The sequence below is a fragment of the Akebia trifoliata genome, chromosome 16 (genome assembly GCF_017979445.1).
Source record: "Akebia trifoliata isolate Shusen 1 chromosome 16, ASM1797944v1, whole genome shotgun sequence".
Classification (NCBI taxonomy): domain Eukaryota; kingdom Viridiplantae; phylum Streptophyta; class Magnoliopsida; order Ranunculales; family Lardizabalaceae; genus Akebia; species Akebia trifoliata.
Window position 1 is genome coordinate 23,190,350 of NC_141390.1, and position 21,730 is coordinate 23,212,079.

Sequence of the window (21,730 nt, forward strand, 5' to 3'; positions counted from 1 at the left end):
TAGCACGACCAGAAAACATTGTGTTTTCCATCAGTTCACATTGTTCTGTGTTTCGCTCCGTCTTTCATGTATTTGTCTTATAAATATTAGATGGTTTTTGATTGATATATAGTTAAGAACCAAAGATAGTCTTTCAATCAATCATGAAGACTACATTCTTCTTTCTTTTTCTGTCTTGTGCTTTTGTTCTTATAAGAATAATGGGAGAAGAGATATCAGTAGTACCAGTAGCAGCATCAGCAAAAACACAAAGACTAGTACAAGAAGCAAAAGCATTGCTGCACTGGAAAAACAGTTTGATCTCTTATTCTCCGAATATTACTTCTTCATGGACATGGTCTGACCATTTCTCCATGGCCGCCACTACTCCTTGCAATTGGATTGGAATTCTATGCGACAACTACTTGGATAGCATCGTGGAGATAAACCTCAACTATTCTAGTATCAATGGCACTCTTCATCAATTCGATTTCTCAACCTTCCCCAATCTCACCTCCCTAAACCTCTTCTCCAATTACTTGTTTGGAGAAATTCCAATTCATGTTGGATCTCTTTCAAAACTCATTTCTCTTGATCTTGGTGATAACTATTTCACAGGTATGATCCCCTCTGAAATTGGAAATCTCTTACAACTCCGTACTCTCCACCTTGCCAACAATTCACTAACAGGTACTCTTCATAAACTCAACTTCTCCTCGGCCTTCCCCAAAATCAACAACCTAACCCTCAGCCACAACCAATTGTCTGGAGCAATCCCATCTCAAATTGGGTCTCTTTCGAAACTCATTTCTCTTGATTTGGGTGCCAACAATTTCACAGGTATGATCCCTTCTGAGCTTAGTAATTTACAAAACTTACAGTACCTCTATCTTAGCCATAACCATATAACAGGCTGTATTCCAGAGGACCTCTTTACTAGTCTTAAGAACCTCCAATCCCTTCAGCTGGGAAATAATTCATTGGAAGGACCGATTCCATCAGAAATCAAGTATCTTACCAAACTTCAATCCCTTGGCTTGGGAAGGAACAAGCTCAATGGTAAGATACCCCCCGAAATTGGCCTTCTAACTAACCTCACATCCCTTGATTTATCTAATAACCCGTTTACTAGTGGGTCCATACCATCTTCAATAGGTAACCTTAGGATGCTTGAGTACCTAGATCTCTGGAATACAAGCTTAAATTCCAGCATTCCCAATGAGCTTGGATCTTGCACCAACCTTTCTTATCTTGACCTGTCATTTAACAACCTCTGTGGTGAAATCCATCCATATTTTCTATCCAATTGGATCCAACTCCACGCTTTGCAACTCAATAACAATAACTTCACTGGAATAATTCCTCCTCAAATTGGGTTTCTCCAGAATCTCTGGGCCTTGTTATTGTCTAATAATAGATTATCAGGGCACATACCAACTGAGATTGGAATGCTATCGAATTTAAAATTATTGGATTTGTCCACAAACAATCTAAGTGGGCAAATTCCAAAGGAACTTGGCAATTGCAATTTGCTAGCATTCTTGAAACTCAGTGATAATGAATTAATTGGAGAAATTCCTGAAACTATTTGCAATTTGAGTTATTTTGAAATCCTTCAAGGTTCTCAAAATCAATTGGAAGGACCTGTGCCAAGATGTTTAGGTAGTTGCAAATACCTAAAAGTTCTGGACCTTGGAAGCAACAAGTTCTATGATACATTTCCATTTTGGATGGAGACATTGCCTTTATTGCAGGTCCTCGTATTGAGATCCAACAAATTCTATGGTCCCATTGAACGTCCTCAAACCAATCATGGTTTTCAAATGTTGCATGTTATAGATCTTTCTTCCAATGGATTTACGGGATCTTTGCCCAGAAAATATTTCCAAAGCTGGAAGGCGATGATGATGATGGCGGATGAGTCTCAGGTAAAATATCTTGGAAATTACTATGAAATCTCAGTGATACTTGCAATCAAAGGACGTGATAGGGTACTAACTAACAGCATCTTGCCCTTCTACACGTCAATTGATTTGTCTAACAATCAATTCCAAGGTGGAATTCCCGAAGCGATAGGGGACCTCAAATCTCTTATTCTGTTAAATTTCTCTCATAATAACCTCACTGGTCACATCCCATCATCGGTTGGGAATTTAGCACAACTGGAGTCATTGGATCTCTCGCAAAACAAGCTCTCTGGAGAGATTCCTCAACAACTAATTCGCCTTATATCCCTTGCAGTAATGAATCTCGGGCATAATCAACTTGTGGGAAGCATACCACAAGGCAAACAATTTGATACATTTTCAAATACTTCTTATGAAGATAATGTGGGATTATGTGGGCCTCCACTATCAAGGCAATGCAAAGACACATATGTGAGTTCTCCACCAACAGCACTCCAACAACATGAGTTTTCAATGTCCACAAGTGACTTTGATTGGAAATCTATGATGATCGGATACGGATGTGGGATGGTAATTGGTGTTTCAATCGGATATATTACTTTCTGGAAGGAAAATGGATGGCTCAGAAGGACTTTTGAAAGAAAACGGCGCAGTCGAGGCGAAAGGTTGAAGAGAATACATGGACTCCAGTGAAATGGAAGATGAAGAAATGTAATAAAAAGAACAAGCTTTTGTTTAATTTAACATTGTCGGCAGGGCTTATTTCAAAATTTTCATAAGATGTTGTAGTTGGTAACATTTGTTAATAAAGCAAGTTGTCTCTTTGCTTCTAATCTAATATTACCCACCAAAAGAATGCAAAAAAATATATATGATAAAAAACCATGGCATGAGCTTGACTAGATGATCTTATTATGAACTTTAACTCCATAAATATTGGGTAGTAAGAAACTTTTAAGATATATTGTAGTATAATCTAGTCAAGTTATATAGAAATACAAGTTGCATATTTGTCCTTCTCTTCTCCATAACTTAGGATACTTCCTCTGTTTCATATTTTGAAATAACTAAGGTTGTAGCGCGAACTGTTTCTGGATCGTGACCGTGAGATCAAAATGTTCTTAGTCAAGATAATACCCCCTGAAGCTAACACCGGATCCTATCAACATTCCTCAAGAGGACATTAGTTTCAGGCCTATATATAGTCAACATTTTTCAAGTTTTCAAGCACATTACCAGGAAGGCATCACTCACTACTATTGCAGGTCTCACTGCATTTGTGACTCTCTCTATGTTAATTAGAGAGTCATAGATTAGCCTCGTAATCTATGACCAATACTTCATGCCAGGAATAAGAAGATACAGAAAAAGTCCAAGAGGAATCACTTTGTTACTAAGAATGGGAATTGGCTTAGTCATGCATGTAATTATAATGGCCGTTGCCGGCTTAGCTGAGATGATGAGACTTAACGTTGCATAGGATAACAATATCATCAGTAAAAATGATACCGTGCCTCTTACTATTTTCATAGTTCTCCCTCAATTTTCTTCAATGGGTGTGGCTGATACGTTTGTTGAATTTGCGATGATCAAATTCTTCTATGGTCAAGCACCCGAGGGAATGAAAAGTCTTGGGACTTCTAATTTTATTTTATTTTATTTTGCTTTGGCGGGCTGTACGGACCATCTCACCCGGCAGGTGTACAGCAGTCAAATAGCCACTTTTTTTTATGGAAGGGCATATAGAGAATTGAAGTCATGATCTAGGGAGCAAATCCAGTCAGTCTTGGAAATTTCCTTAGTAGTTTTCTTCTAAAAACTGTTTCCGACATCACAAAAAAGACCGTGGAAAAGGGTGGATATTGACTAATCTAAATGTGTCTTCCTTTGACTACTATTATTGGTTTTATGATGCATTGAGCCTTCTTAGCTTTTTTTTTTTTTTTTTTTTTTTTCTGATCGTTTCTAAGTTTTATGTCTACAATGTTGATGTAATGGAATCGGTAAGGGAGATGCAGAAGGCCACTGAGATATTACCAAACAAGGACAATAGCCAAGCGCACGAAGGTTCAAAGGATGGGGATGAGTAATTGAATTTGTTGTAATTTATTTGATTTGTATCAATGAATACCACACCAATGAAATCAAACAAGCAAGCTATTTTCAAGATTAGTGTCGAACGTGTGCACATGCATGTTATAGTATTGTTAAGGGACAATAAAAGTTCAATCATTAATAATGTGACCTCAAAAAAATTTCTAATATCTTGGGGACAAGCTTGACCCATACGATGCCTTAAAGTTCAATCATCGATTAAGGTTCCACCATAGTAAAATGCTGCAAAATATATAAAATTTTGTCAGTACCATATTTGAGATTCAATAAAATCGCACTAAAATGTTTGACATTCAAATTATAAATGCATAAATTGTTTTCCAAATAAGTAAATGAATCATCTAAACTATTCAGATAAGAGATTATTGATTAGATACATATTAATATTAATTATTTTGGAATAAATTTTCTAATTTTCAAACAATATTATTTCAAAACTGTATTAATATCTTTAATATTACTGATATATTATGAAATCCTTCTACGTATCCAACTACCACAACAAGATCGGGATAAGTGACAACCTCTAGTCTAGAACTCAATTTTATCGAAATCATGGTTGTGAAAATTATCATAAAAAAATAACTCCTTCAATTTTTTTGACAATAATATTATTAAAAAATTCTGATATTTTTGGTTTCTCTAATATTAATATCTTGGAAACATTCTCTATCCGCTACCCACAAGTAGGAAACTGCTCTGGATTCTGGACAACTTCTCGTTTCTGCCAATTTTCGGTTTCTGCATTTGAGACGATACTGTTGTGAGATTTCTAATTAATCTGCTTTTGAGTTTGATGGAAGTGGAAACCAATGGCAACATTTGTTACGATACACTAGCATTTTTTTAGCACCAAAACACAAGAAACACCATCCAAACATGTTCCCAAGACACTAACTTAACAACTTATTCCACCAAAGAAGAGTACAATTCACAATGGTTTGTAAGGAGGCCGACTTTTAAGTGGGCAACCCGCTTCAAAATTTGGAGGGAACTCTCTTTGCACTTTGACACGTGGCTTTTTGTATTTTAATTCACATCCCTATTTTTTCTTCAATATTTGGGATACCTCCTTGAAGATGCCACATGTAATCCAAGGAAGAGGGATTCTTCAAAACTTTGAAGCAGGCTGCCCGTTTCAAAGTTACTTTTTCCATTTGTAAGAGTTTTCTACCAAAACAGACCACCCAAGAAGAGTCCCAACAGATTAATTGCAGTAAATAAGTTCAGAAAGAGAAGACTTAGACAACTGACCCAAACCCAAAATAGGGGAGATACATTGCACGCCAATTTTTGTTATCCCTGCCAGCAGAAACTCAAGTTGTATAAATACACAAAGGACAATTAACAAAGCATTTGAATCTTTAATGCCAATTAAATGGTCAATTCTTGTCATAAAAGATTAAACACACAATTTTGACATAAACAACCAATTCAGTCCTCCCTTATTGTTCCATCTTTTAGTTTCTCAACAGGGATTGGTAGGTGCTGCTAAATTACTACACATGTTTAGTAAAGCTAATGAAACAAAATATATCTGTCAACTAGAAATGTCAGGATAGAAAGGTTTGATGAAAAATGCTAGCAACAATGACCAAGATCAAGTCCATGGCATCAAAAATGCTGATTGTTGGATATATATAAAAACTATCATAACACAACAAGTAGGAGGTGCAGGCACAAGAAAAAAAAAAAGGAGAGCTAACAGTCAATTTTCAAAACCCATTTCCCATTCAAGATGGCCATAAGAACTTTCAATGTCCTGCTGCAAGCACCTATCTCATCAATGGCTGCAATAACATGGGTGATGTTTGGCTTCCAGATTTTGGAGATAGTTGCATCAGTTATTCTTGCAAACTTGGCCAACAAATTCTGCACACACAAAAAAATCTCCATTTAAATAGAGTATACCTTCTCTGCAGAAGAAAGAGCAGATCCACACAGAACCCATTCATCAATTGCATCAGATGATGCTTTCCAGACCTTGTTGGATTGCGGGCTGGCTCTGGCAAAACAATAATAATACAACCAAATATAAGACTTCAGAAGCAGAAAACAAGGAAAATTTTCCTTAAAATATAACACCACCAGAAGATTTGTAAGAAAACACATCAAAGATACAATATATTACTGGAAAGGAAACACATATCAATTGTGTACCTCCAAACAACTACCCTTATTTTACTTTTTCATTTCAAATAGGGAAGGATAACTATTGAGATGGGTCAATTAGGCTGAATCTTCAAGAAAAAATATCCATGTTATCTTTTCTCTTTAGTTACGAGTGTGATAGGAGTAATTAACATTGACACTAGGAAAAAAATTTGGGCCTAACACTCTAAGGCCATAAGAAGGCAAGAAAGCTTATGTAGCATTCTGATAATCTCATCATCACCATCAAAGCCAAATCCGGTTCTTAAAATCTCAAACTTATGTAGCCTAGGACCTGACCTGTCAATTCAAGATGCATTGAAGACGATGATTTGTGCGCTTGGGATAATTATTGATTGCATACTCACATGAAGACCTTGGGGTGTTAGCCCTAACAACCATATAAAACAAAAGATACATATCCGTCAAACATTTCACCTTATAGATCTTCATCATCCATCAGGAAGTTCCACTTCCAAGTAGGAATTGTGAGTGTTCTAAGGATTGAGGATTGTTGCACCTCAAATGGTTATGAATGTTGAATCATGGCTGAATGATTTGAAAGTCCTATTACTAACATTTAAGAACCCAAAATTAAAAAACTAAACAGGTACTAGCAATACAATGATTTTCTACAGTCAATTTAAACAAGCAGCAAAACCTCGATGCAGTGGTGAATAAAAATTTGACCAAGTTACTTCCAACTAAAGTAAGGCATACAAAGTTAACGGTTCAAAAGAACAAGATAGTTCATTAGAGTTGTGGAAGAACTATTTGTTCCAAGGTTTCTATTAGACTTTGATCATTCATTTGGAAATTTCTGTGAAGTATAAGTTGGACAGAGCACTAGAAAATTTTCCTGTTACAAGCCAAAAGAGTTGCAAACTATAATTAATTCAATGCATGAAGGAAGAAAAGAGGAATGCGATAGAAACTAGGCGTTCACCCAGTCAGCCCTCATTGGATATGCTCAATGAATAAAGTACCATCAAGGTAATGGAGTTTCTGTATTTGGACTGATGTCAATGATTTCTATATGAATTCATCCAATGAGAGTGCCTAGAAAATATCTTGTTTCTATCCAAATAAGATTCAACACCATGTCACAAAATTTCAATCTGAATTATCTAAATTCTAAACCAAGAAAAAGAATACAATTCTTTAGAAAAAAAAAAAAGAACATGTAGTGCGACCACCAGTTAAGGCAACTTACACAATCCCACCGACAATCATCAATGTTAACCACACAAGGAACATGAAAGCTCTTCCGACAGAATTTCGCATAACATCCGAGAGCTGCCCCTTTCAGACCACAACTATTGCACTTGAGCTTAGCACCCCTTGCAAGTTCTACTTTCAAATTCATAACATTCTCACCGACAAAGTACACTTGGGGTGCCCTTCATTCTCAAATATTATCACAGATGTTCATCAATTAGGAAGAACTATGACAGACTAAAATTCAAAAAAAAAAAAGAAAAATGAAACATGGCTTCCCACTTTTACTTTCATTATCATGACTATACATATTATTACTATTTGAGAAGAAAGTCTATGAAAGAAATCTGAGACTTATCACTGAATGCATTTTCTGTGGACATGCAGGACATTGGATCGGGTTAACACATCTTCAACTACCGGCTTTCCATTGTCATAATGCAACATTGGACCAAAAGCTTGGAAATTCCTATCAAAAGAAGAAGTGAGCCACTAGCCAAACTTTGCATAATACATAGATGAAATGTTCTATTGTCGGAAATGCAAATTCTAGGCCTCACCCAAATGCAACAATTTTTAATAATTGTCATAAGATACATGAAAATGCTTGCAAGTTGAGTAACAAATTATCACCTCAGACAGTCTAGAGGACTGGCAAAAGGCACATACGGCAGTTGGATTTGCATCAAAGCAGTTTGAAGTACTGGATGGTCGTGCACCAAAATGATGTCTACAAAGTTCAGGCTCAGCTCCAAATTTAGACATTGGTACATTTTCAGAATCCAAACATGTGGACTGAGCATTAATGCCACTATTTATGACCTTGTCTTGAAGCCCATAGTCCAACATTTTTCTCTTTGCTTCTCTGAGATGCTCCTCTTTGATTTGGAAGATAGGTGTTCTATAAATCTCTGTATTTGTAGCATTTTCCACTTCCTTCATAATTGTGCCATATGGTAGCAATCTCTTGACATTCTGCATAGATATTTAGATCCATTCCAGTATTATAAATTGAAAGGTTGACAGGAACTTGGAAACAAATGTTGGGAAAACACAACATGAAATATGCTAATTAAGACTTTTTGGATGTGCAAAGGCACTATCTTTCTTCTTTTGAATCGATCTCAGAATAATTAATGTTAAGAACAAGTAATTTACATTATTTTATCAAAGGTAAAAAGTAAGTGCTTTAAAAATAAGTACAAAAGTATGAAAAATCCAGTTAGCCGTACAAAACAGGGATATGTTTCTAGTAGAATTTTTCTGCAAAACCCATCAATGTCAAGTTTCCAAACATATCATAAGAAAAAATATCCAATGGGTAGTCTTATAAAAGAAAAATTCGAGAGCCAACAATGAGCATCTTTAAGCAATAAAAATTTCCACGCATAAAAAATGTTAAAGAGGGAATGTGGAAAAATTACCAAAGGTAATTAAGCAAATGACAATTGTGGGGAAGACAAAAGTGATGCTCATAGCTTCATATATTAACAAAGAATTGAAAAGTTAGAACGTGGAGAAACTCATCATAGGATAAATAGGAAGTCTGAGAAACATCAGATTACAAAAGTACAATAGGACATGAAGATAGATAAGACCAACAATATTTTCCACTCAAAGTTTTATTTAAATATTGATTACATTAAACATTTCCACTCAAAGTTTTATTTAAATATTGACTACAACATTTTCCACTCAAAGTTTTATTTAAATATTGCCTTAGAGTTATTGATAGTTTAATACTCTTCAGAATGTTTTTCTTCCGTAATTTACATCTTGTGTAAGTGATTGAATGTGCACAATTATGCTCTATAGTGAGTTATTGTTCTTCTCTCTCGATAATGTAAGAAATTATACAAAAGTATGGAGGTCAGAGTTTCAATTCGACCACCAAATTGGTGGCTAATAACATCCAGTATTTTAAAAAAAAAGCCTTATTTCCCAATAAGGACAAACCATAATGAACTTAAATCTACGTGGTCAAACTGTAATAAGAAGACTTAGAAGGTTTTACATCCACAAAGTTCTCACAAGAAATTTACTACCAATGAACAAGTCCAAACATTAGGTGCATCACAAACATAGAACGAATTTTCAATAGAAAAAATGTCACAATTAGAAAATAAACGTACATGTTCACCGCTACGACCACTTATGCCATCATCTGAATCCTTAGCTTCACCAAAGGATGGAGGGCTATCAAGTGATGTTTGCATCACTTGATTCAAATCTATTCCCTGATTTTGACCCCTCATTGTGATGTTTATCTTTTGACCAAAGAAACGATGATGATGATGATGATGGAATTTGCTTACCAACTAAACCTTCTTCTTTGTTTCCCATTTTCCCAAATTCTCTGATCTCTCCACTCTCTCTTAGCATAGAACTCATGGGCCTTTCAAGTTCTGATGGACGAAGAGAAACCTGAACTTGTTTATTTCCAGTTGCCCCAATCATTTCATTGCTTAATTTATCATCCTTATCTATCTTTTCTGAAGCCAAGCATTGGTTTGAAGCTTTTGCTTTTCTCACATCTACAAATATGATTACAACATGAGAGAGGGAACCAAATCACCAACGTAACTCAAATTTACAGTAATTCTAAAAGGAAAACTTCCAAATAAGAGCAGAAAAAGGAGAATACCAAGAAGATCAGCTTGAGAGACCTGCTGAGAGAGATTAGCGGGAAAAGCGGCGTCCGTACTTTTGTAGATGCTCACCATATTTTCCATGTGAGGAGCTGATCTTAAATCCTCAAAACCCAAAACTCAAATTACTTGACAACCTTATATATAATTTGGAAGTAATGTGATCAAGTTTGAGATTAAATCTACCTCGGTTGACATAAGATGATTTACAGATTGGACAATCTGATGGGAACTCCTTTGAGTCCGGAATGCATGAACTGCATACAATTTCAAAGACCTAGATCAAATTAAAGCACATAGGAACATAATATCGAACTTACCACCAAAAAAAGCCCCAAGTTAAGATCAAACAATTTCAAAGACCCAGACCAAATTAGAGCAAAAACAAGCTTAAAATCAACTAACCACTAAAAAAAATCCCAAATTGAGGTTGAACATTTTCAATGACCAAGATCAAATTAAAACACAAAGAAATGTGACATCAAACTAATCACCAAAATAAAAATAAAATACCCAAATTTAGAACAAGCAATTTCAATGATTCATATCAAATAAAAACACACCGACTACCCACTCAAAAATAAATAAATAATAAATAATAAATAATAAACTGAGATCGGAAAATTTCAAAGACCCAGATTAAATTAAAACACATAGAAGTATAACATCGACGACCAACTAAAAACCCCAAATTGAGATCAAACAATTAAAAAATAAATAAATATATAATACCTGCAGAATATATGATTGCATGGAAGCAACATTGGTCGATTGAGCAGGTTCAAACTGCAACAGCAATAACAAAGATGAAACAGAGTACTAAAGAAATGAACTAAACTATGGAAACCCTACATTCAATCAAAGAAGTTGAAAGAAACGAATCATAAGGGGCATTTTAGCCCCATACCCATTTTCTGCAAATGGAGGACCCAAGGATTGATTAATCGAGTACGTCTTGCTGACTCCGCCATGACCTGATTTGGGTTCCAAGTAACCTCACTCATAGAAACAAACCAAGAAAGAGAAGAGCCATGACTCTCTATTTCTCTATCTCTCTCTTTCTACAATTATTTTCATTTCCAATTTCCAAAGGCAAGCGCGGGAATTGAAAGAGCGGTTCTTTTCCATTAGAATTTTGACAGTGTTGACGTCATTTACAGCGAACCGTTTTTGCCATAATAATAGCCCGGTCCGACCGGACGGATCAGAACAAACTCTAGTTTTATCGATATTAAGGACGATATTGCTGGGAAATTAGTGTATTAGTTTTCGTGTCGTGCAGTAGTGACTTCAAGCTGGAATCTGATATCGCCCTTTTGGCAATCTCTAGGAGTTTATATTAAGAATTCGATAAGAATCTCTAAGAAATTATTATTTGTCCGATCACATATGTACTGCTACCGATATGACCTCAAGATTGGACCTCATATCAAACACTCTAACGTGAAAATGTATGAGAATCATAAATGCTCTCCTTGAGAGATGAGTGAAAAAGCTTCTATGATTCGTATCCACTTTCACATCAAGATGTACAGTATGAGATCATATCTTGGGGTCACTCCAACACGACTCAAAATATTATCTTATCAATTTTGGGGGAGTATTTGAATTAAGCGCATATTCTTTGTCCACATGGTTACTAATTCATTGCCAATTTTTCTTTGGTTGATAAGGTCACCTGAATACATCATGGAATAAAGAGAAAATTATTAAATTAGGATTAAATATTTTTATAGTTAATAAAATATATATGTTTCAAAAACTATCAAAAAATAATTAAGTCACTAGACAATCTAGCATTTTAGTAAGTTGCTGAATTGTCCAGTATTTTAATGTGCTAAAATACATTGCTTTACCAAAAATAACCTATGAATGATTAAAATGTTGAATTGTCTAGTGCTTTCATAATTTGCTTTAACACGCTAACAATTTATTCTCCATTTAAAATGTTAGTTAGGCCAACGAGTTACTAAAACGTTGGATTGTCTAGCGACTTAATTCATTTTTGGTAATTTTTGAAAAAATATAATTTTTTTTTTGGTAACTACTAAATATGGGAGTTGCTATTGCCATACCAATTTTTACTAATGCCACACCACCTGTGTGTAATTCTTTGGTGATTTATATAAGAAAATGGTGTGGCAATAGTAGCTCTCTAAAATATTTAATTCTCTTTCGTAATTTTTCCTAGAATAAAATGTACATTTTTCTTTTGGAAAAAACCTTTGTGCTGTTTTCAACCTTATTTTCCCTCTCACAAGGTGAACCAAATGCCAAAAGGTGACTATGATTACTCATGAAAGGTATGGAAGATCTTAAAAGATTTTCATGTGTCATTTCAGATTTTAATCTCCGAAATGATTTTTTATATATGAAGTTAGATCTTAAGCCACCAAGGCTAGATACTAGTTTCCCCAACTTGTTAGTCAAATTCCCTCAATGAAAAACTATAGAATTGTATGTTATAACCTTTGTGAAAACGCTATATATAAAGGGCTTTTAGCGTCGTTCAAAAAACGACATTAAATTTGTTGATATAAATAATAATATAATTTTAAAAGTTGATCAATTTTAAGTTTAGATGGATGTGGGTTTTACATAATTTTAATATTTATTCATTGAGTTTGCATTGAACTCAGACTAGTCGCCCTTACACCCTAGATGCACCTTTACGTATTTCACTTGAAGATCTCATAATCTTAGATTGGTGAATTAAATATGTTTTAATTTTTTTGAAATAACCAAGATGCTAATTTGCGTTACAATCAAATATAATATTATAGTACAAAAACTAGATGTGTAAAGATGAATGTTGAAGAGAAGGAACAAAAGCATGGGAAAATGTTAAAAAATGGTCCATAGATTCCAAGCACATGGAAGGCTAAAAAATGTAAAAAAGAAAAAAAAAAAGAACTTTTATTCAAGTTAATGTTATGTTCATTGTTTTTTTAATGAAATTCTTTTGAATTGTTTAGTTGGTAACATTTTTTTCAACGAGGAGTCATTTCATGTCTCTATTATTTGCTCTAATAAATAAGCAAAGTTTTTAAACATATCCCACTTGAATGATAAAATACCTAAGATATTAGCAATAGACAAAAAGACGATCAGATATATAGAACGTGATTTTTGGTTGGTAATCAAGACTTTTAATTCTTTGAGAAGGGCGTACAAATCGACTCATCACTTGAACTTCGAATTTGTCAATCTCCTAAATACAAATGTTTGATGTCACCGTATGCAATATCTTGTGGAACACTTGTTAATCCAACTAAATCTATAGGCCAATTTTTTAGTAGACTTACATACACAAACAAACAGATAAATGAATCCAAATATTGTATCACTAGGCATTTTTCAGGGAAGACATCAAACTTTCAATGTTAATGGGAACAATAAATTTTTAGTACTTGTACAATAACAATATGATTCACCAAAGAGCTTCATCATATAAATTCAACAATGAAATTAAATAAGAAATTTATTTTCATTATTAATATGCAAGCATAGCCATTAAAAGGTCTATTGAACAGATCTTGTTTGTCCATTCAATTCAACCTAAAACCATGTTTTTAGTTAAATTCAAGTGTCTTAAAAAATTTTGTATATCAACAACTCTCCAGTAAAAACCTACTGATTTAAGTTAGCTCCTTCTTTGCTTTGGCCAGGGTAAGCAATAATCTAGATATTGAAACATTTATTTTTTTAATTTTGAGAAGTAACAAAATTTCTTTAAAACTAACTGATAATAAAGAAAAAAAGAAGAGAAATAAGTGCAAATAAAAGAAACAACGATGACCTAAATACATAAAAAGAAAAATGCTCTTGAATTTTACCATGTGGATGCTTGTTTTTAGTTCTTTTGCAGCGTCTCTAGTTTCAAGTAGTAACCGATCAGTTGCATTCATAATTTGCCTTATTCCAAATCATATTTTGATGCATCCATGTGCCGTATCATGATGCTTGTCGTAAAGTTTCTTTTGCGACTATGCCCTTATCTTTGATTTTCTCTATAGTCCTTTTTCAACTGTAATATGTTACAATCTCAGAACTCTCATTATCAACAACTACAACAAACAAAACAAAATCCACATACTTCATAACTCAAAAAAATTTCACTAAGTCATAACCATACCGACAATATCAAAAGTCAGAAATTCTACATTAAAATTCAGATCACCTTATAATCCAAATATGTACAATAATCTACTACTACAACACCTTTTGTAGAGCTCTGATCTAACAAAAAACTAACGAGAATATTAGCAACTAATGAAAATTTTATCTAAACTTTGAGGGTTTGAAAATCAAACAAAGTTCAACAGATCATAAAAAATTATTTATATTATTATTACTCAAATAAGAACATAAATACATGAACCCTAAGTTTCAGAATCTAGATTTCAGCAGTAATTAAACTTCCATATATGAAAATATCTTGCAGAAAAACCCGAAACAAGTGAAATAAAATTACATCAATTAGTGGTTTCTTCAAGACAAAATCAAAATTCTAAATCTTTTTGAAACAATCGATTGTCTCAATTGCGGATCTCTAACACAAAAATTAAACCAAACTAGAATTCATGAACCCTAGGATTCGAATTCGAAATCAGAAAGACAAAACAACTAAATTAGATCTCTAAAATGAATAAAAAAAAACGAACGAAACTGTAAAAATTGTGAAATTTCCAGAATTAATAGAAGATTTAGGTTGTAGAGGTGTGGAAGGTTGGGATCCAATTCTAGGTGTTTTTGAAGGAATTATCGACATATCACTTTAAAGCTCTAGTTAACCCTAGATCTCATCTTCACTCCATCATTTTTAGTGTTGAGAGAGGTCGAGAGATCAAATACAGAGAGAGATCGATCAGATATATATATATATAGGGTCACGTTCAATGGCAAACTTTTAAGCAAACTTTTTGGCAAAACATTTTTCAAAACATGAGTTAGAAGTTTTGGAATGGGCTGATTTTTGGTGAGGATGATCTCTCCCCATCAAAAACAGTTTACAAAAAATGGACGGTCCACGATTTTTCAACTTGTAAACATGGGTTAGAAGTTTTGGAATGGGCTGATTTTTGGTGAGGATGATCACCTCATCGTAGAGATCATCTCACCAAAAATCAGCCCATTCCAAAACTTCTAACTCATGTTTTGAAAAATGTTTTGCCAAAAAGTTAGCCATTGAACGCTACCCATATATATATATATATATATATATATATATATATATATATAGAGAGAGAGAGAGAGAGAGAGAGAGAGAGAGAGAGAGAGAGAGAGATATTCTCACAATCGGGAGAGAATCTCACGAACCAAAGAGAGAGAGAGAGTGTGTGTGAGAATAAGGGAAAAAATTGCAGATCAAACTTCAAAGAAAGAGTGAAGCAGAGAGAGAAGGAAAAAAAATGTAGATGAGAGAGAGAGGGAAAAAAATTTGCCCTGATTTCTCAAAATTTTGTGGGTGCATGGCTGTCAAATTTGAGCTTTTAAAATTCATCGGGCCAAACCCAAATTTTTAATTTTTTTTTAATTTTTACGATTTTCACGTAGTGTAGAGGCGGCTCGGGCAGCTTGTCTTGGCCAGCATCCCATATATAATTGTTTTATACAAATTCATTTTAAAAGTTACGCCCATTCCAAACTACTTCTGATTTGATTGGTGATTATCTTTTGTCATCCAGGGAATCAAATGAGAGACGATAGAATGACTTTTACCAAAATTTGGGACTATTATGGAAGCCCAATCTTTATTTAATAACCAATCTAGACATGCTCTTTCCCATTTTAATTAGTGAATATTGAGAAGCCCACAACATTCCTGATTGAACTTGGTTTAGTTAGAAGATTTGCAACAAAATGACCTAAATATACCTTCATTTTTTACATTTAGGCAAAAAACCCTCACTTTTTTTTTCTCCAAATTTTACTATTTTCAAGCCTTTCAACCTTGATGATAAATTATTTTTTCCTCCATTTGAATCCAATTTCTTTAACATCTCGTAGAAAATCCTTGGCCTTTTTTTTATTACTTAAATATCATCATCCTATACTTCATGGAAATTAATCTTATCTTGTTATTGAGGTTTGAAAATTGGAGTTAGCAGTCGTAGTTTGAACAATATTGTTAATAATAATATTCTCTTAAGTCATCCAACCCCTAAAACTAAAAACATAGTTTTTGAACTCAAAAATTCAACTCAACTTGGATGGCCAACTAGATTTCTTAAAATCTATGAAGCCTTTATGTTCACATTATCATATCTATAACGGTCAACTTGGTCCAGTTTTGTAACATAGATAGAGTATTTTAAAAAAATTACTTGTGTTTGGATGGCCAATTCTCATGGTGGAAAAATCACTTAGACGACTCTGAATCCAAGATGACTTGCCCCTCGAATTTGATTTATCTGAGCCATGAATGTTTTAACCTATCCTTTGGTGGATTTACACAACAAAATTGGCCTTATTAATAATTTTCTAGTCACCAGATTTACGCATTTTTCGTCATAGACTTGAGAGTTGAGAGTTGGGTTTTACTTGTTAAGATATCCCAACTTCACCCTATAACTGGTATCCTAATTAATCACCCTTGGTATAGTCAACTTGTTTCAAGTTTTCAAGCACATTACTAGGAAGGCCACTGCAAGCAAATGATAAAAATGATTCTGATATGAAACGCTCTCTATGTTGATTAGCCTATTGATGCATGTACTTATAATGGTCATTGCCGCCTTGACTGAGATGAAGGAGACATAACATCGCAAGGGATAATAAAATAAACGGAAAAAATGAAACCGTCCCTCTTAGTATTTCCGTACTTCTCCTACAATTTGCTTTGATGGGAGTCGCTGATACATTTGTAGAAGTCACGAAGATCGAATTCTGCTATGATCAAGCGCCCAAGGGAATGAAAAGTCTTGGAACTTCTTATTTCAGTTGTAGCTTGGGAATTGGGAATAGAGAATTTCTTTGTAGTTTTATTCTAAAAACTGTTTCTGATATCACAAAGAAGAAGAGCGGCAAAGGGTGGATATTTAATAATCTAAATGTGTCACACTTAGATTACTATTATTGGTTTTATGCTGTATTAGGTCTTCTTAACTTTATTTTCTTTTTGACTGTTGCCAAGTTTTATGTCTATAATGTTGATGTAATGGAATAGGTAAGGGAGATGCAGAAGGCCACCGAGATGTTTCCAGACAAGGACAATAGCTGAGAGCACGAAAGTTCGAAGGATGGGGATGAGTAATTGAACTTCTTGTAATTTATGTGATATATATCAATAAATACCACACCAATGAAATCAAGCAAACTTGGTATTTTCAAGATGAGTGTCTACATACGTGCATGTGATGCAGGAAAGTTCGAAGGATGGGGATGAGTAATTGAACTTCTTGTAATTTATGTGATATGTATCAATAAATACCACACCAATGAAATCAAGCAAACTTGGTATTTTCAAGATGAGTGTCTACGTACGTGCATGTGATGAAATCCACGAAGCATGTTATAGTATTGTCAAGGGGTAACTCTAGGCCAAGGAACAAATTGCATTAGTAATAATCTGTAACCTCAACATTGTTTCTTTAAGTATCTCGGGAAGCTTGATCCACATGATGCCTTAACGTTCAAGCATCGATTAAGGTACATAGTAGGTTGTTCTGTTCACCACTCCATTAAATTGTTGGATGAATTTCAGATAAGCAATTATTTTTGAATTTTTGTTTTTTTTAAATTCTCCAACTAGATGGTAAGCATTTTCTTAAGCTTGTTGGACACAATTCTGTAGATACATGGTTGCAAAATTTGTCGTGAAAAACAACTCCTTCCAATGTTTGGGTAATAATATTAAAAATTCTGATATTTTTGGTTTCTCTAAAAATGATGTCTTAGAAACATTCTCAAGTATTTATATCCTTGAAAGTTCCATCAGCTTCCCACAAACATTGGAAGTAGATAACTGCTTCTGGACAGCATTTCATTTCTGCCCATTTACAGCTTCTGCGTTTGACACAATGGTTGTGATATTTCTAATTAATCAGCTTTTGGGTTTGATGGAAGTGAAACCAATGGCAACATTTGTTACGAAATGCAAATTTGGACTCCAAAAGCATTTTTGAGCACCAAAACACAAGAAACGCCATCCAAACAAGTTCTTAAGACACTAACTTAACAAGCCACTCTACCAAAGAAGATAACAATTCACAATGATTTGTAAGAGTTTTATACCAAAACAGACCAACCAAGAAGAGTCCGAACAGCTTAACTGCAGTAGATAAATTCCGTACCAAAAAATAATTTAATGATATTGGAGGGATTTTTTTCTAAATATCCTCGTAAATATTTTATTTCTTAATGCTCTCATCCCTCTTTGAGTCTTTGAGATCAGTTATTCAAATATAAAAATGGACAATTCAAATTATTGAGATCAATCTCTGATCTAATCAATTAGATCGATCATTTACAATCTTTGGGATGTACTATTTGAATTTGACATTTACTAGGTGTGAGGGGGGAGAAGAAAGATTTTCCTAACTATATTGGTAAGATACCGCGTCTAAAGTTAGGGTGCATTTAAAAAGAGGGCCAACGGTAGGATCTATCAAGTAATTTTCCCTTAACCATATATTCTACGAGAGGCACGTGAAATGGGTCCCAATGTTGGGTCTAGGAGCCAAACAAAAAACGCAGAAAAGGATGAACCAAGGTTTTACACATAAAACGACTTGGAAAGACTGGAAAAAGAAAATTAATTAATGAATGAATGTTTAGTTTTGGGAGAGAAGAATTATAAGAGGTAGTTGTGTAATTAAAGTTAATAGTGGCATACATGTAATTTCTATTCAGAAAACAAGACAAGCAAAAACTTACAGAGATAAACAATTCAAATGATTGATCGACTTTTGACAACCGTTGAGACCAACGAGTCCAATTATGCAGATCAAATCATGCATGGCGTTTTATACGGGTGAGCGGACTTTAAGAAAGAAAGAATTTACTAACTGAATTGTCGAGATACAACCTCTAAAGTCAAGGTGCATTTGGAAAGAAGTTCCTTAGTTTATTAAATAATTTTCCTCAACTGTTTTATTCCTGGAAGGTGAGATGGGTCCCAATGTTGGGTCTAGAAGTCACATAAAGGAGGAAGGAAGTCTACTCTTGAAAACCATTTGAAGAAATGGGACAACATCCTTAAAAATGTATATTATTGTGAATTTTATAGGGAATTTATTAAATTACTCAAAAATATTTTAGTAAGAAAAACAAACATTAGTTGTCGAAGAAAATGACCAATACCCTTTTTACTTGCCAAGCACGGGCCTTGCCTCATACTCCAATGGTGTTGAGAGAAGATGATGACTTTTTATATAGAGAGTTGATCCATAGAGAAGAGATCATTAACTATAAATTGGTAGTTATGAAATGTTAGATTTTTTTACAATTGCATAACTTTTAATTTGTAAGTTGATTTACGCTATAAATAGCAACGTTGACAAGCCTTCAACAAGATATTTACAATTATATCAATTATTTAATATATTTTTAATTATAAATTATTATATGTATTTTCTATAAAATATTTAGAAATTAGTTTCTTTACTAAAAGAAAAAATGTAATATAAATATTTTAGCTATCTACTTATTTTAAAATAAAATTTCCATCACTTTTACCTAAAAATTCTCTAAATTAAATCAACTCCATTAATATCAATTATGATAAAATAGAAGCAAGTGATTCTAGACCTAAGCAACATGATAATTCCCTATTGGCATCATTAGCCTTTGAAAAAAATTACTTTACACTTGAGGGATTTCTTTCTAAATGCCCTCATAAACCTTATTTGGTCTCTAGAGGAACTTTAATCTCTTATATATATGTCCATCTTGGGCTTATATTGCCACATTTTGTGCCTATGAGATGCGTTGATGGTGCTTAACCAAGAGAACATGTAATATATGCACGCTGACACTATTTTTCAGCTCGAAAAGCCTATGAAGACCACGAGATTGTCCACACATATGGCTTGAGCATACCCATGGTCACCACCTTGTTTTATTAAACACACTTATGGGGTCTTCATGTTGGCACAACATACACAGTTGTGGGAAAATGGAATGCTTCATATGCAAATCATTTTAACATAAAAAATAATGAAATAATGTTTGAGGGATGTCCTTTTATTTTTCTTTTATCCAAGACATGGTTACTTAAATAATTACTTGAACAACTTTTTCATCATATTTTGATCATTTTGAACACACTTTCAGTTCTGAATTCTTTTCTTATTTGATAAATCTTGCTTTGGCCATGTTGTGCCTTGTTTTTTTATTATCAGTTTTCAAAACAAAACTCTATTCATTTTTTCAAATTTGGAAATTTCCTCTGTTTTATGAGATTGCTTTCTTCTTCCTTCCGGACTTGATTTATAAATAATTGCAGATTTTTTTATCCTTCTTTTGTTTTTCTTCTTCAATTTTCGACTCAATGTTCAACCAATTTCTCTCCACTGATTTTCCCGCTGTTTTCTCACAAAAGTTTTGAAAAACTTATAATTTGATTGTTTCTGCCTTACATAAATTTTTTGATTGCTACATTGCAATTTCAGAATCGCTATATAGAGATTCCCGAATTGCATATATATATTAAAAATCCAAATTGATGTTTTATCCCAAAATTAAATAAGGACAAATATATAATTTATTAAAAATCAAAGAATTTTACAATAATGGAATGAAGTAGCGTCCTTGGCAATCTAAAGGCGCTCATAAGAATATAAAGTCATTAAGTACTTCCTTCAAGGTCCCTTCTAATTTATGGCACAAGGACTTTGTGGGACAATTAATGAGGGTTTCGCTTATTTTCTTCTCTGTTTTTTTTCCATCCAATCACATTGTTCTCTCTTTCTTCCATGTATTTAATTGTATTATAAATATTAGATGATTTTTTATTAATATATAGTCAAGAATCAAAGATTGTCTTTCAATCAATCATGAAGACTACAAGGGTCCCCACATCAGGATCCATCAAATAATTTTCTCCTAAACGTCTTAGGCGGGGCATGTCCAGAAGTCAACAAGACAAAAAAACAAAGGACAAGTCAAGGTTTATACGCGATAGCATCTTGAAGAGAGTAAGAAGGCATATTTTGTGTAAAATTACGCAAAACCGACTATATCATTTTGAATTTTTTGGTGAAATAACTTGAATCATCTTTATAATTCTTAAAATTACAAGAAATGCTGTTTAAACATTTTTACTTAAATTTCTTTTATAAACTTCAACTATCTTCAATAGATGGAGTGAAGTAGTAACAAGAAAGACCCAAGAGCCAGGTCAATGGTTACTACTTACCAAGTCACTTCTTCGAATCTTCTATGCCCCTCTACTAATGTGGTTATATTTAATTGATGTCACGTGCAGGGTGGTTCAATGGTAGTAATATAAATGTAACTAAAGTAATAAAAAGTGGGACATAGGAGTATGTGTTGGTCATAATTTTGAAAGCATAGGGTGGTGGTGGCACCTCAGATGAAAATAAAATTTAATTAATTAATTAATTAATGTGTAGTATAGGGAATGAAAGAATTATAAGGGGTAATCATGTAACTGTAACTAATAGAGGCACAGATGTAATTTCTATATACAAAACAAGACAAGCAAAACGATTCCAGCACGACTCTAAAGTCTATGATCCTCTTTTCTTC

At 33.6% G+C, this 21,730-nt stretch overlaps 3 protein-coding genes across 22 annotated transcripts in view; 2 read left to right on the forward strand and 1 right to left on the reverse strand.

The window, feature by feature from the left end:
• On the forward strand, nt 1-2,357 carry LOC147382933 (uncharacterized). Its single transcript, XM_086427397.1, has 2 exons — nt 1-1,907; nt 2,221-2,357. Exons 1-2 carry the CDS (start codon nt 144-146, stop codon nt 2,221-2,223), a joined length of 1,767 nt encoding a protein of 588 aa, XP_086283523.1. The 5' UTR covers nt 1-143; the 3' UTR covers nt 2,224-2,357.
• A 1,495-nt stretch (nt 2,358-3,852) lies between these two features.
• The window catches only part of LOC147382934 (BRCA1-associated RING domain protein 1-like), a 40,853-nt gene continuing 22,975 nt past the window's right edge, over nt 3,853-21,730 (reverse strand). For 2 of the 19 annotated variants that reach the window (XM_086427403.1, XM_086427404.1), the window contains 5 exons: nt 10,205-10,275; nt 10,015-10,115; nt 9,503-9,904; nt 8,004-8,345; nt 5,310-5,873 (listed from right to left, as the gene is read on the reverse strand). In XM_086427403.1, the coding sequence (XP_086283529.1) occupies nt 5,703-5,873; nt 8,004-8,345; nt 9,503-9,625 (636 nt within the window). In that variant the 5' untranslated portion in view covers nt 9,626-9,904; nt 10,015-10,115; nt 10,205-10,275 and the 3' untranslated portion in view covers nt 5,310-5,702. The other 17 variants (XR_015173260.1, XR_015173256.1, XR_015173259.1 and 14 more) reach the window with 17 other exon arrangements.
• Nucleotides 17,490-21,730, forward strand: part of LOC147382935 (phospholipid:diacylglycerol acyltransferase 1-like) — a 58,746-nt gene continuing 54,505 nt past the window's right edge. For both annotated transcript variants that reach the window (XM_086427416.1, XM_086427418.1), the window contains exon 1: nt 17,490-17,668. The gene's annotated coding sequence lies outside the window, so the exon portion shown is untranslated. The remainder of the gene's footprint in view (nt 17,669-21,730) is intronic.